The sequence below is a fragment of the Meriones unguiculatus genome, chromosome 21 (assembly GCF_030254825.1).
Source record: "Meriones unguiculatus strain TT.TT164.6M chromosome 21, Bangor_MerUng_6.1, whole genome shotgun sequence".
Lineage (NCBI taxonomy): Eukaryota > Metazoa > Chordata > Mammalia > Rodentia > Muridae > Meriones > Meriones unguiculatus.
Window position 1 is genome coordinate 57,965,929 of NC_083368.1, and position 13,759 is coordinate 57,979,687.

The 13,759-nt window shown below is 41.6% G+C and overlaps 1 protein-coding gene across 3 annotated transcripts in view; it reads right to left on the bottom strand.

The window, feature by feature from the left end:
• The window catches only part of Copg2 (COPI coat complex subunit gamma 2), a 103,421-nt gene extending 90,167 nt beyond the window's left edge, over positions 1–13,254 (bottom strand). The window contains exons 1-6 of one of the 3 annotated variants that reach the window (XM_060373855.1): positions 13,114–13,243; positions 12,519–12,701; positions 12,003–12,055; positions 11,331–11,411; positions 8,496–8,567; positions 2,309–2,388 (exon numbers count right to left, since the gene is read on the bottom strand). In XM_060373855.1, the coding sequence (XP_060229838.1) occupies positions 2,309–2,388; positions 8,496–8,567; positions 11,331–11,411; positions 12,003–12,055; positions 12,519–12,666 (434 nt within the window). In that variant the 5' untranslated portion in view covers positions 12,667–12,701; positions 13,114–13,243. Of the gene's footprint in view, positions 1–2,308; positions 2,389–8,495; positions 8,568–11,330; positions 11,412–12,002; positions 12,056–12,518; positions 12,702–13,113 lie in introns of all 3 variants that reach the window. The other 2 variants (XM_060373857.1, XM_060373856.1) reach the window with 2 other exon arrangements.
• Positions 13,255–13,759: the final 505 nt, after the last annotated feature.

The window sequence follows — 13,759 nt, forward strand, 5'->3', positions numbered from 1 at the left end:
CCTTGGAATTTGGACACGGGCATCGCCATGGGACAATAATTCAGCCTACCATACCTACTATTCACTTAAGAGCGCTAGATGTAAACCCTAATTATATCTAACAAGGCTCAGTATTAAGCACTGAAAGAAATAAACACCACTACTTTAGCTTTAATTGTTTGAGTTCTTAGTGAATCAAAAAATATAACAGAAGTATTTCTGTTTCTTGTCTGTGGCAGACACTAGCTGACTAATTCAACCCTAATTTTCAATCCCTTTTCCCTTGCCTGCCCCTAGTACTTGGACTATACAAGCTAAATATTCACTTTCCTGGCCTTCTAAGGATAGTCATATAACACAGACGTGCCAAATGAAATCTAAAAACTGCCTCGGGAAATGCTACTACACTCCTGATTAAAGACACAGATGGTGCTGGCACCCCTTGGCCCCTTCCCAGTAGCTCTCCTGCTTGAACAGAGACACTGCCAGGAATTCAAGCATCTATCTCACAAGGATGGAGTACATCCAAAAGAATCCAAGTGATACCAGTCCTGCTACCATCAAATGGTTGCAGTCAAAGTCTATGCCTCCAGAATTATAGTTACATGAGGAGAAATAAATTTTCATCTTATTTCCATCTGCTTTTCTGATATTTCCAATTGAAAGCTTTAATTGAAACTGTACTAAACATAACTAAACATAAATAACTTCCTCCAAAATGTATTGTTATATAAAAACTATATTCAGTTAAACAAATTATAATTAATCTCTTAAAAGGCAACTATATTTAAAGTAACATAATATAATAATATATTTTACTATAAATTATATAGATCATTCTAAGATATTTAGAAACTACCAAACATTTAATAAATATTAAACACAATTCCAAGCAGCCAAAGATAAACTACTATGTAATTACTGTACATACTACTGTATTTACCACCATAGTCTTACATACATACATATAAAAGTTTTTAAAGTCAGACTACACAGAATATACAGACTGAATCCAACTTCCACTTAGCATTATATTTACAAAAGGATTTTTCATATCATTGCAGATTTTTCAAAAATAATCCCCCCAAACTTGAAAGGTTTCCTAGTGTGACTATTAGATGCCTAATTAAGTAATTTTAACAATGAGACACACAGCAGATAAATAACGCAGAATGTGGTATTGCTGAGGATGAAGGCTGCTTAAGTACTTTCTAGGAAAACAGAGTCAACTGATAACCCTGCCTCTGTGCGCCAGAACACTAGGCTCTCTTGTAGGAACTTAACGCTGCCCTTTGCTTCTTCGATGATCTGGTGAGTAAATATATTATACTTTATTCTTACATCTTTAATTTACTCATTTTTCTTATTAGTGACAATAACTATCTAAAGATATTTAGATCTTTAGAGTGGTTATTTTGTGAACTACCCCTCAGCATTTTTTTGAAGGATAAAAGTTTTATATACAAAATGACAACCTTCTGAAATTATTTATTGTAAGTACCAATACCTTATTTCATTAAGCAGTTACTTTTCAGTTTTGCTTATATTCATTTTTATGAACTTTAAAATGTTTTTATGCCTGGTGCGGTGGCACACGCCTGTAATCCCAGCACTCCGGAGGCAGAGGCAGGCATATCTCTGTGAGTTCAAGGTCAGCCTGGTCTACAAAGCAAGTTCCAGAACAGCCAAGGCTACACAGAGAAACCTTGTCTTGAAAAACCAGAAAGGAGAAGAGGAGGAGGAGGAAGAAGAGGAAGAGAAAGAAGAGGAAGAGAAAAAAGGTGAAGAGGAAGAGGAGGAGGAGGAGGAAGTGGTTTTACTTTATGCATATGAGTGGCTTTTTGCAGCTATGATGTGTGTCATGTGTGTCTGGTGTCCACAGGGGCACAGCAGGGTGTTGGAGGCCTGATAACTAGAGTTACAGATGGCTGTGAACCGCAACATGAGTGCTGGGAACTGAACCCAGGTTCTCTGTCATTGCAGCATGTGCTCTTAACGACTTGAGCCATATTTTTGTAACCTCTTAAGAAACAATCCACAACCTTCCTCGTCTGTAATGTTTTCGGCAGGTAGAGATGGCTTGCATAAGATGACAACTATATTTTCGGGAAGAATGATTTGAAACTTAACACTCTTGCAAATTTTTATTGGCAGTCAAAAAGAAACACCAGATCAAGAAAGTGCAAGTACTAGACACGACAACTGTGTTTTGGAAAAGAACAATTTAAGATATACTATTCTCCTAGATTCTTCCTGGCAGGCACTAGGAAGAGACTAGCAAGCAGTCCATAGTGGGAAGTCTGTCGTCCTAGACTGACGACTCACGTACCTGCTTGTCACAATGATCACATCCTCAGAGATGGTGGCCATTTCCTTGATGGTGAGATAGCACATTCTCCTCAGTGTTTGCTGAAAATGTATGTACAGACAGTTTCAGTTTATTTGTAAAGAACCTTTCAAATCACTTTAAGTAAGACTAGCAAGCATATTAAGAGAGACTCTTGGGCCATCAAGATGCTCCATGGGTGAAGGTGCTTTCCACCAAGTTTGATGCCCTGAGTTTAATACCTGGGACCCAAATGGTGAGAACAGAGAATGAAACCCTACAAGTTGTCTATTCACGCAAATAAACATTAGGAATAAATAAGGGGGATGTTCAAAATATCTACCTCCAAAATCCTTTAAAATTCTATGGGAAAAAATACTCAAAATACTATTTCTTTTTAAAAAATTATTATTATTATTAATTTATTCACTTTGTATCCCAGCTATAGCCCCCTCCCTCATCTCCTCCAGGGCCTATCCTCCCTCTTCCCCTTCTATGTCCCTTCCCTAGTCCACTGATAGGGGAGGTCCTCCTGCCCTACTATCTGATCCTAATCTATTATGGCCTAGTAAGACCACCCCACCAGGGGGAGGTGATCAAACAGCAGGCAACGAAGTTCATGTCTGTGACAGCCCCTGCTACCCTTACTAGGGAGCTCCCATAGAAACTGAGCTGCCCATGGGCTACATCTGAGCAGGAGGTCTAAGTCCTCTCCATGCATGGTCCTTGGTTGATTCATCAGTCTCTGTAGGCACCCCTGGGTTCAGGTTGTTTGGCTCTGTTGGTCTCCTTGTGGAGCTCCTGTCCCCTCCAGGTATTTCTATCTCCCCCTTCTTCCTTAAGATTCCCGCTCCTGTCCTGTCTCCTGTCTTCTCCCACTTTCGATATCCAGGCCATTTGCCCCTCTGAAAGAGAATTAAGCATCTTCCCTAGGGTCCTCCTGTCGTTAAGCTTCTCTAGGACTATAGCTCTTATGACATTTATCCTATATGATATGGCTAATATCCACCTATAAGTGAGGATATACCATGTGTATCTTTCTGCTTCTGGGTTATCGAAAGATGCTCAACCATACAACAAGGACATTTGCTCAACGATGTTCATAGCAGCTTTATTTCTAATAGCCAGAATCTGGAAATAACCCAGATGTCCCTCAACCGAGAAATGGATGCAGAAACTGTGGTGTAATTATACAAAGGAATACTACTCAGCAATTAAAAACAAGGAAATCAAAATTTGCAGGCAAATGGAACTACAAAATGCTATTTCTTAAACACAAATACTTGACACACTCAAACCTGAGAAACCATAAAAGCAAAGCCTTAAAAATTCAATCACTCTTCTACAGAGATATAATTTTTTAAACTGATAACGACTTCTCTCAAAACCGTATTTCTAAGATTCTTAACAAATGTGTCTGCAGAGATGTGTTTAATTCTGTTTTCCCTTTATGGTAGACTGACTGTAACTGGCTCCAAAGGCCTCACAGAGAGTGGCACTACTGGGTGTGGCCTTGTTGGAGGAAGTGTGTCTCCTTCCTGCTACGTGCTGACCCAGATGCAGGACTCTCAGCTCCTTCTCTGGCATCACACCTACCTGCTGCCATGCTTCTTACCATGATGATAATAGACTAAACCTCTGAACTGTAAGCCAGCTTAACAGTTTTCCTTTGAGATTTGCCACGGTCTTGGTGTCTCTCAAAGCAATAAAACCCTAAAACACCCTTTCACTTGATGAATAACAATGTTTCTCCTAAAATGACTACAAAATCAGCTTCCATTTTAAATTATCAAAATTTCCAGATGAACACCAGGATCCAAAGTGAAATGGAAGCAATAATATATGTTCCAGTCCAGATCTCCTCAGCTGCATCTCTGGGTTACTTATAGACCTCAGGCTCCTTTAGTCTGTCCAGCTTCCTTCCAAATAAGTACCATCAGTGTCTTCTAAGTACAGAAACTCACACAATCAGACTCAGTTCCAGAACCTAAGCTATAGCGAATCTGCTCGACACCACTGAGCCGAATAAGAAAAGAGAAAAAGAAAATGAAGGTTCTCAGTATGATTTAACACAAGGAAGAAATGGAGAGAGGGAAAGAGAGGGAAGGAGGGGAGGGGAGGGGAAAGAAGGAAGGCAGGGAGGCAAGCATACAACAGATCAATGCCACACAAATACAAAGCTACAATAAGAAAATGGAAACCAGAAATAAAAAATTCCCTTCTATACAGAAAACACTGGGTATGCAAAAATTAGCCAAAGTAGAAAAAAAGGCTGTTCAAGTTAGTAGTCATAAGGCAATATGGAAATTAGATTGACACTATCTCATGCCCCATAAAATGGCAACACTTTAAAAAAACTAACACTACAGAGTATCAGCAAAGATGTATTTTTAACCAGCAAAACACACTTCGTAAATTAAAGACAAAAACGTTAAACAGAAAATGAATCAAACATTTATTTTTTTAAAATAATATTTCACAGAAGAGAAATTTTATATAATAGGGCTTACATCCAGATTATCTGAACTACTATAACTCAATAACAAAAACACAATACAATTTTTTCAATTGTTTTTTTACAATTAGTTCTCTGAGACTTTCTGACAGTACAGTCACTTCCCAGCTCCCCAGCCCCGCCTTCCCTACCTACTCAACTTTATGTCCTTGTTTAATTTTTAAGCCCAGCCAAGTCCAATTTATGCTAAGGCAAAAGATTTGAAAACACAGTTCTTAAAAAAAAAAAATGGCCAATAATCACACAAAAAGGTTGACCCCAAATTTTACTATGTAGCCATGGTCAAAACACAGAGAAATTCACAGGTCAGGGGTCCTGGCAGTGAAAACAAACACTAATACCCATGAAGTATAAACTCGGGATCTCACTGGATGAGAAAGAGCATATAAAGAATACATTCGAAAAAGTATATTCTGTAAGTGCAAGTAAAACTATTCCAGATGGTAATTCAGACATTTATCAAGGAATAAAAAACAGGAAGGAAAAAAAAGTAGTAAGGACAAATTTGAATGAAAAAAAAAACCTAAAAAATTATAAATATATAAAAATACATTTAGAAATATACACACATATATAAAACATATCTATATTTACACATTCATATATATGGTAAGAGTGTCTAGGATTGTTAAATTTCCCAGAAGCAGGGAAAAGATAAAAATGATTAGATTTTGATAAGTTCATGAAGCAATTTATGGTAACTGCCAAAATGACTGAAAATATTATCCCATAGGTCACTGGTGTTCTTCATTCTGTTGCCTTTCTTTTTCCCCCAGCTCTATTTTAGACCATTTCTATCACTGTCATCAAGTACACTGATTTTCACCCCACTTTTCTCCTTTCTCTCTGGTATCTCTCTAAAAACGTCAAACTTTCCCAGCCTTCCCAGCTCTGCCCGACCTTCCGTAAGCCTGTCATGTGCCTCTGGGAAGCTAGCATGAGGCCCCAGGGTCACCTTGCTCCGTCCCTTCTTCGGACCACAGTCCTGCAATGGGACACATGGAAGCTGGTATGCCATATGCTTTGTTTGGTTCTCTAGAGCTTATGGCAGCTAGGTAAACCCAGGCCTCTACACAGCTGGAACAAAGCAGCCAAGTGGCTCTTCACATCAAAACCAGGAGTAATTACACAGAATCACTCCTTTTTTCTTTTCCTACCCCCTTTCCACTTATTTCACCACTGATTTCTAACGCTGCAGCAGTATAGTTAGGAACATAGCTAAAGAACACAGTCTGTATGCTCTTGTTCCTTCACAATTACTTGTCTGGCTTTAGCCCATGCAATGTCACTAACTCTGCTGTCTTCCTTTTTCCTCTTTCCTTGCTGCCATCACTCAATGTGTCTCACACCGTGGCACAGGCTAGATTTGAACTCACTAGGTAGCAAAAACTGGCCCTAAGTTCTACTCCTGCTTCTCCCCCCAGGTGATTACGGAGGCACACCACCAGGCCTGGTTTCAGAGGCACAGGAGCTGGAGTGCAGGCTTTACCATGCGAGTCAAGCACTCGACCAACTGAACAGCAGCCTTGCTCATTGTTTTCCCCAAATTATTTTTGAAGAGAAAAATTAATAAAAAAAAGTCCATGAATCAAAAATCCATGAAGATACTGATAAGGTATAAACCTCTAAACAAAACTCTAAGTAATATGAGAATATGTAATTAACCGATATCAAAATGATGGATATCATTATAAATTCAACAGACATTATTTAAAAAAGATTATGAACAATCCTATTTTCATCCTTCCACAAACTCAAGCATGCACATACGTGTGTACACATACATACACACACACACCACACAGCCACGTTCTCTGCTCTTCATCAGAAAAATGCCCTTGCATCTTCAAACTCTTCCCTAAATGCCCCTAGCCTTCTCTCTAATTGAAATGTTTTTTTCTCTAAGGACTGCCCTGCAGCTTTCTAAACAGCAACTTTTCTTTCTCATGGCTCCAGATGAGGACGCTTCTCCTCACTGCCTTTTGATCTGTCCACCTCCCTTGTGCTACATTGCCTGCCATCATGCATGACAACGGTGACTCATTTTCACTGTCACGGCCTCTATCAGTGACAGCCACCACCCCTGACTCCAACAACCCTGCTCATTCTATCATCACTTATAGCCCATTTGCTAACCCCAACTGGCCTAACACCAGGTACTGGTGGCAAAATCAGTTCCACAGACAGCCTTACCTGACTTTCAGTAGCAAGTCTCTGAGCCCTACTCTAACACCTTAAAATTCCACCTTTTCTAGTCTAACTCCTGAAGGAAAACACCTAAGCCCACAATACTCAGAGTGGCTCTGACTCTGTTTGAACCCTGAATTGTTGGTGTAGGAAGTGGCTGAAGGGAAGCATGTCCTGAAAGCTAGGAACTTGAAACTGCTTCTCTGTGTGGACTGAAGAATCAATCAGCAGTTATTTAAATAGTCACTTGCAAAAACCTATAGAAGATAGAGCTTTAGGTAAATAGGCAGTTGTTGCCAAAGTACATTTTAACAAAAATTAAGTTGTTAAAACTTAAGATGTTGGAAATAACTTGTTTAGGAGGCCAAGAAAATGGTTCAGCAGGTAAAGGTCTGAATCCAATCACCAGGACCTTCACCAGGAGAGAACTGAGTCCTACAAATTGTCCTCTGGACTCCACAAAGGCATCAAGGCATGCTTGTACATCACACACATACACATGGAAATCTTTTCTTAAAAGAAAATGATGAGTTTAACAGGATAGCTGAAAGCCTGGGGAGGAACCAGAGATCTAACTGCTGTTAAACCAGAAAGCTTTTGCCATGGCCATGTGGCCACAAAACTGGGGGAGCATATCCTGCAGAAAGTTTAATTACAAAACAAATTCAAGCCATACCCCTGGAGGACTTGACTGGCACGGAGAGAATCTGAAAACTGAGGCAGGGACAGATGGGCAAATTCTAATCACGGTACCTGAAATCCAAATTCTGCCAAGCATCTTTTGTCAATACAAGTAATCTTTCATCCGAGGGACTGCTCTCCCTCTGACTGAGCATATGGGAAGGTGTCCCTTAATGTAACTGTCTTATAGGAGTCTGTTGATCTTCCTGAAGAACTACTCCTAAAATCCTTCATTATCTAGACATATGGACAGACTCAAATCCCAGAGTCCTGGGACTCGGACACAAAATGTAGCCTGTGCTGATATACAGTATGTATGAAAACAATTTCACCAATATATGCTAACAGAAAGTTAAGAAATATGTATCACAGAATACAGCCTGCTGTGTGTTTCTGATTTAAACCTGGGCTGAGAAGAAATGTCCCACACTGAGAAAACAGAAAGATACACTCTAAGTGTGAAGTGACCTAGGGTGATGAGAGGCAGCGACAGAGGCAATGGCAGGCTTGCTGTGTCCCCACTGCAAGTGCCAACTGCCAACCCCAAGGACAGCAAACAAGCCCACTAAAAACATGACTAGGAACCAACAGATGTAGGCCTTTTCCCCAGTGACCTCAAGAACAGCTTTATGCTATACGCTTTAATTTATCCACAGTCACATAGTACTTAAAAAGCATTTTTAAGTTTGAGAAAAGTAAATGGTCTTAAAGTAATTTTAAACATTTCAAGCAACCCTCTTTAGTTTGGAACAATCTAAGTTCCCTGGGAAAAACCCATATTTTCATCTTAGAAGAGTGAAAACTTACATCATTCGACTGAAACAAGCGAGTCATTGCGAAGAAGGCTTCTGTGGCTTCCACAGTTCCAAAGTGTTCACCCTATGTAAAATTTAAAACAACTTTTAAAACTAAAAAATACAGATATTAAGGATTTTCTCTTTATTTCTCAAAAAAATCATTTGCATTAGGAGGAAGTCTCTTTATAAACATTCTTCCTCTCGGCATCTTTTCTACCTTCAATTTAGAAACCTTCAGGGGATAAAAACCTCTCAGAGCCATTTAGAAACTTTTATTTGAAATAATTCACAATGGCATACCACACTTAGAAGTTCTGGAATTTCAGTCTACATTTTTAACAGACATGGCTCATATTTCCTTTAAGCTGTTAGGAGACAAAATGTGATAGCAAGTAGAATTTTTTTAAGTAGAATTTCTAATCAGCACTTCATGACAAAGTCACAAAACCTAAAAGCAGAGCTCACACACCTTGCACGATTCCACAATCACATGCCCCGAACAGGACAGGCATCACAGATACAAAACAGGAAAGGGCTGCTTGTGAGGAATCCTAGGATAGACGGCAAAGCCGGGTTCAATCATAAGCAGAAGGACCTTTGATGTGATTCCGGCTTCTTCAACGACCTTGTCAAATCAGCCCCTTCAGCGAGCCCTGGGGGCACAGCACTGTTCACTCTGTGCGCTCCCAGGCACGCCGAAGCTGCCCATCGGGCAGGACATGCTGGAACAGCGCTTCTGCCCACACATGCCCTCAAATGCTACCATCCTTACGCTCACTTCTTTCCTTCAAGCAATCCTATAGAGCGTATGGGCTCAATTTCCTTTCGGAGTTCAGATTTTACAGAAAATACAGGACGTCTTACATCTATTTGCCATGGGTATAAGAATTTTGATTACAAAAGGTCTCAAGTTTAGGATGAGGGAGAAAGTATAGCAAGAGTTTTTAACTATTTAAATCAGCGTCCAACTTGCTTATCAGCAAGAGAACGTTCTTATTGTGAAACCTACCAAAGACCCAGAAGCCTGTGAGATTCTTCATATTGGAAAAATCTTGTTATAACTTTTGACTTACAATTCAGAGTATGTGGCTCTGTCAATTCTAGTAGAAATTTTGAAGTGGTCCCACCCACCCCCACCCCCTTCTCATAATGCAACCTTTTCACATGGCCAAGTTTATGCTGTACTTGACAATCTCCTTATCAAGAAAATTGTCTCAACATGAGTTGCTCCAAGAAAGAGGTATTGGCCAACTCTGACTTTGACTGCTTTGAATCAACTCTGACTACTCCAAATTCTGCTGACACAATGGAATTAGCCACTTTTGACACAATACAACATATGCTATAAATAGTTATGTCAAACTGATTTTGGCTTAAACATTCTAATGCTACCACAAGTTATGCTGTTCAGGAACAGACATGTCTTTTTTAAAAATGACATGATTGTTTCTTGTCTTGATTTGCAAACAAGATTTCGTTAAAACTCTAGATTAGGTCTTGAGTTATAAAACAACATGAGATATATATATATATATATATATATATATATATATATATATATATATATATAAACCCTTAAGGACTGATGAGATAGTTGAGTGGATTATGACACTTGTCACCAAGCTTGACAACTTGAGTTCAATCCCCAGGTCCTACATGATAAAAACAGAGAACTGACCTCTATATGCACTTGATGCAAGCACACACAAAGTTAGTAAGTAAATGTAAAAAGAAAAAAAAAAAAGGTTTACTTAGCGTTTAAGCTGCTAAGTGTAACAGATTAACATTATATATAAATAACTTAGGTATGTAATGTATATATAGGTAGGTATATAAATACCTATAGAGATATATATTGTCTACAAAATAAAATCCTATTTTCTAAGATTCTAAATGTTTTTGAGATGGTATTTACAGTTTGAGGCAAAATAAAAAAATTAGTATCAAGAATAGAACACAGAATTTAAAATAGGTTTTTTTTTTAGCTTTGTCTTCTGTAACTCCAGTGCCTGGAATAGTACATAAAACACAGCAGGTAGGAGATAAAATTTGCTGAGTTACAAAAAGCAAGCATTTCTATGTGCTTAGCACTATAATGATTTATGGCCACTATTTTCATTTAAATATAATGCTTAAAAAATTGGTATATAATCCTCATTTACAGCATCGCAGTGAGGCACATAATGGTTAGATTACTTCTCCAGAAACATATGACATTATTAGTATAATGATACTAATATAAAACTTAAACATAAGACAAAATTTTCAACATATCACTGTTGTGCCAAATAAATAAGCAAACAAAATACTTGCAATCTGTCTGACGTTCTATTTGCAAGGGATCTAAAGTACATGTAGATGGATCTGAGGCATTGGCACAGCACCTACGAGCACTCGGTACTCTTACAGAGGCCCCAGATTTGATTCCCAGCACCCACAAGGTAGCTCACAGCCCTCTGTCACTATCGTCTCGGGAAACCTGATGCCCTCTGCTGACCTCCATGAACACCAGGCACACACACGCATACAGGTAAAACACTCGTACACATAAACAAGTCAGTCCTCAGAAAACTAAACACATGCGATTAGTATGTTCTAAGTAGGATTTGTTGAATTCAAATCAGTACATCTATTGGAATGTACATGGTTAGCTGGTTTAACATCTCATGGATTTAAGAAGTTATAGTCCTTGTATTAAAGGGCTTTTACACATTATCGATCTAAGCAAACACTGCGGCTTTTACATGCTTCCCTTTCTTAAACAAGCCTACTTTTCAGTAAGTACTTTGCTGTAGGCTACATATTTCTATCCTAACACACAAATCTAAGGAAATCAGAAGTTTACCTGGTTGAGTAAGTAAAGAATCTTTGTCAATATATGCAAGCATCTTCTTGGATTGATGGGAGTTTCATTGAATAGGCGTGCCTACAGAAATATGCAAAACAGTATGCGATAGATGATGTATTTTCTATCACAGAGGACAGCAAATCATCTTTTATAACATTAACAACACGTTACTACGCTATCAAATAACGTCAGTTGTCCATGCTCTCAGCTATTATGGTGTACAACAAATTCCTGGATGTGGTATGCTTTCCTGTCTATCCTAGGTTGATGACTTCAACTTGAGACTTTCCTGGAATCTGTCTCCATGTGAACACTATGAGAGCTTACTGTCTATGAGCTTAAGTCCTTCCAACAGCCCCAACCCACCTCTTCTGATAGTTCATAAAACTCCCTGGCATAAGACAGTCTGTATGCCCACACATTTCTATAGCTCCAGACTCTCCTCTCCTCTCTGCACTTGGCTACACTCCTTTTTTACTTTTAATATATAAATAAAAACTGAATCTCTTTCTAGCTTTACCAACTGTGGGAAAGAATGACTTGCAGACTGTCAGGCTGATCTGCACTCTCCATTCTTTTTTCGGGTATGCTGACTTTAGTATCACCGAGGCTCTTTGCCCATCTTTCTCAAACTGAATTGACAAGGCACTGTATGTATCCAAGCCATACCTCCTGCAAGACAGCACTCTTCTCCAAATGCTGGAAAGGATTGGAACCACTACCTATAGTACGAGAGAAAGAGAAGGTCTTCAGTAGCTGTCCTACAAAGACTGTCCTCCAGAAGGATATTGCATGCTTGGGGAGTCTCACCTAAACACAATGATCCCCTGGAAGTCACAAGGACAACCATTACTAATATGCAAATAAGTTGGATGAAGTAATTCTGATTCTGGTACAAATTCTGTCAGCGGCATACGGAGAGACCTTGGACTTCTCTGGATATAGGAACCCTGTCCAAAATGAGCCTTCATTCCCTGCTTCCCCTCCCCCAGCCCATGGATGTTAACAAATGTGTCGCTCCCACCACCACCAAGAGTAATGAGATGACAGGACACCATGGATTTCCCTAGAAGCAAGCCCTGTTTCATGTGTTTCACACATTTACTGAAGCAGAAAGGAACAGTTTCGCAGAGAATCACAAATGTAAAGAGGCCATGCAGGATGAGGCCATGAAGGTCCACTAACCCAACCTTCCACCACACTTGTGAGAGCAGCTACCACTGAAGAGCTGAAGATTTTTATTTTTTTTTTTGAAGAGGCTTGGCATCTTCCCCACTTGCACTGCACCACAGACAGGTATCAACACGCAAGTCACTTCTGGATGCCTGCGCATTCAATGAGCTGTGTCCCACCGGGCAGTCTTAACCCCTGGGAACAGGAGAATCAAGGCCCTTCAGAGTCCACGCACACGCAACCCTGGCCCGGTCGACCCCAGCCCCCACAACGGGGGTGCTCGCCCTGGGGCCTAAACCCACCAGCAACCCGACTACGGACACATGCGCGCGCACCTCCTCGCCCCCCGACGGGGCCCCACGCAGGGCTGGCTCTGAGGGGCTCGGCCGGGGGGCGGACGCGGGGGGCGGGGACGCGCCGGGGCGGAGCCGCCGAGCGCTCCGGGCGACGGCCGGCCCCGAGCACGCGGCCTGAGGGGAGGCCCCGGCGCCGGGGGAGGGGCTTCGGGGAGACCCCGCCGCGGGGGCCGCCCCGGGAGCAGGTGGCTGCGAGCGAGGGAAGGGGGACCCCTGCGCCTGAGGGTGGGCGTCCGGAGCGCCGCGCGTACCAGACTCCTCGTCCTTCTTGTCGAATTTTTTAATCATCTTGGACGGCTTCCCAGCGCCCAGACCCACCGCAACCGTCCCAGGCGCCGCAGCCGGCGAGCGGAAGACGCTGCAGGAAGGCCGGCCCCGCGCCCTCACGCCGATTGGGCCGACGGGCCGTCACTCGGGGCCAGGGCCCGCCCCCCTCGCCCGGCCTCGCCCTCTAGCGATGCGGGAGCGCCCTCTGCTCCGCCCACTGCCGCACGGGGGCGGGGCCGGGCCCTGCCCCGCCTTCCAGCCTCTGCAGCACGACTTCGAGGCGGCTAGCGTGGAACTTTATTTGGTCGGTGACTGCTCCAGTCCCGCTCAGTTCTCGGAGAGGAGGGACTCGGAAGATTTGTCTTTACTTTGTGACAGTGGCGTTTTTGACGATCCACTGTGGGGCCCTTCCATAGCGGAAGACGCTCTCTCCTGGCACAGCTCTGGTGGGATTCTGCTCCAGCAGCTTCGAAAATGTCAGTGGTTCCCAGAGCGCTGGAGAAGTTGATGTCTCCTCCTGTGACTTATCGGAAACTACGACAAAACACAGCGCACACTCAGTGTGGATCTCTGGAAGCCGCTCTAACGCCTACCAAGAATGGGACTGCCATTCCGGACCTCTTAAGATTG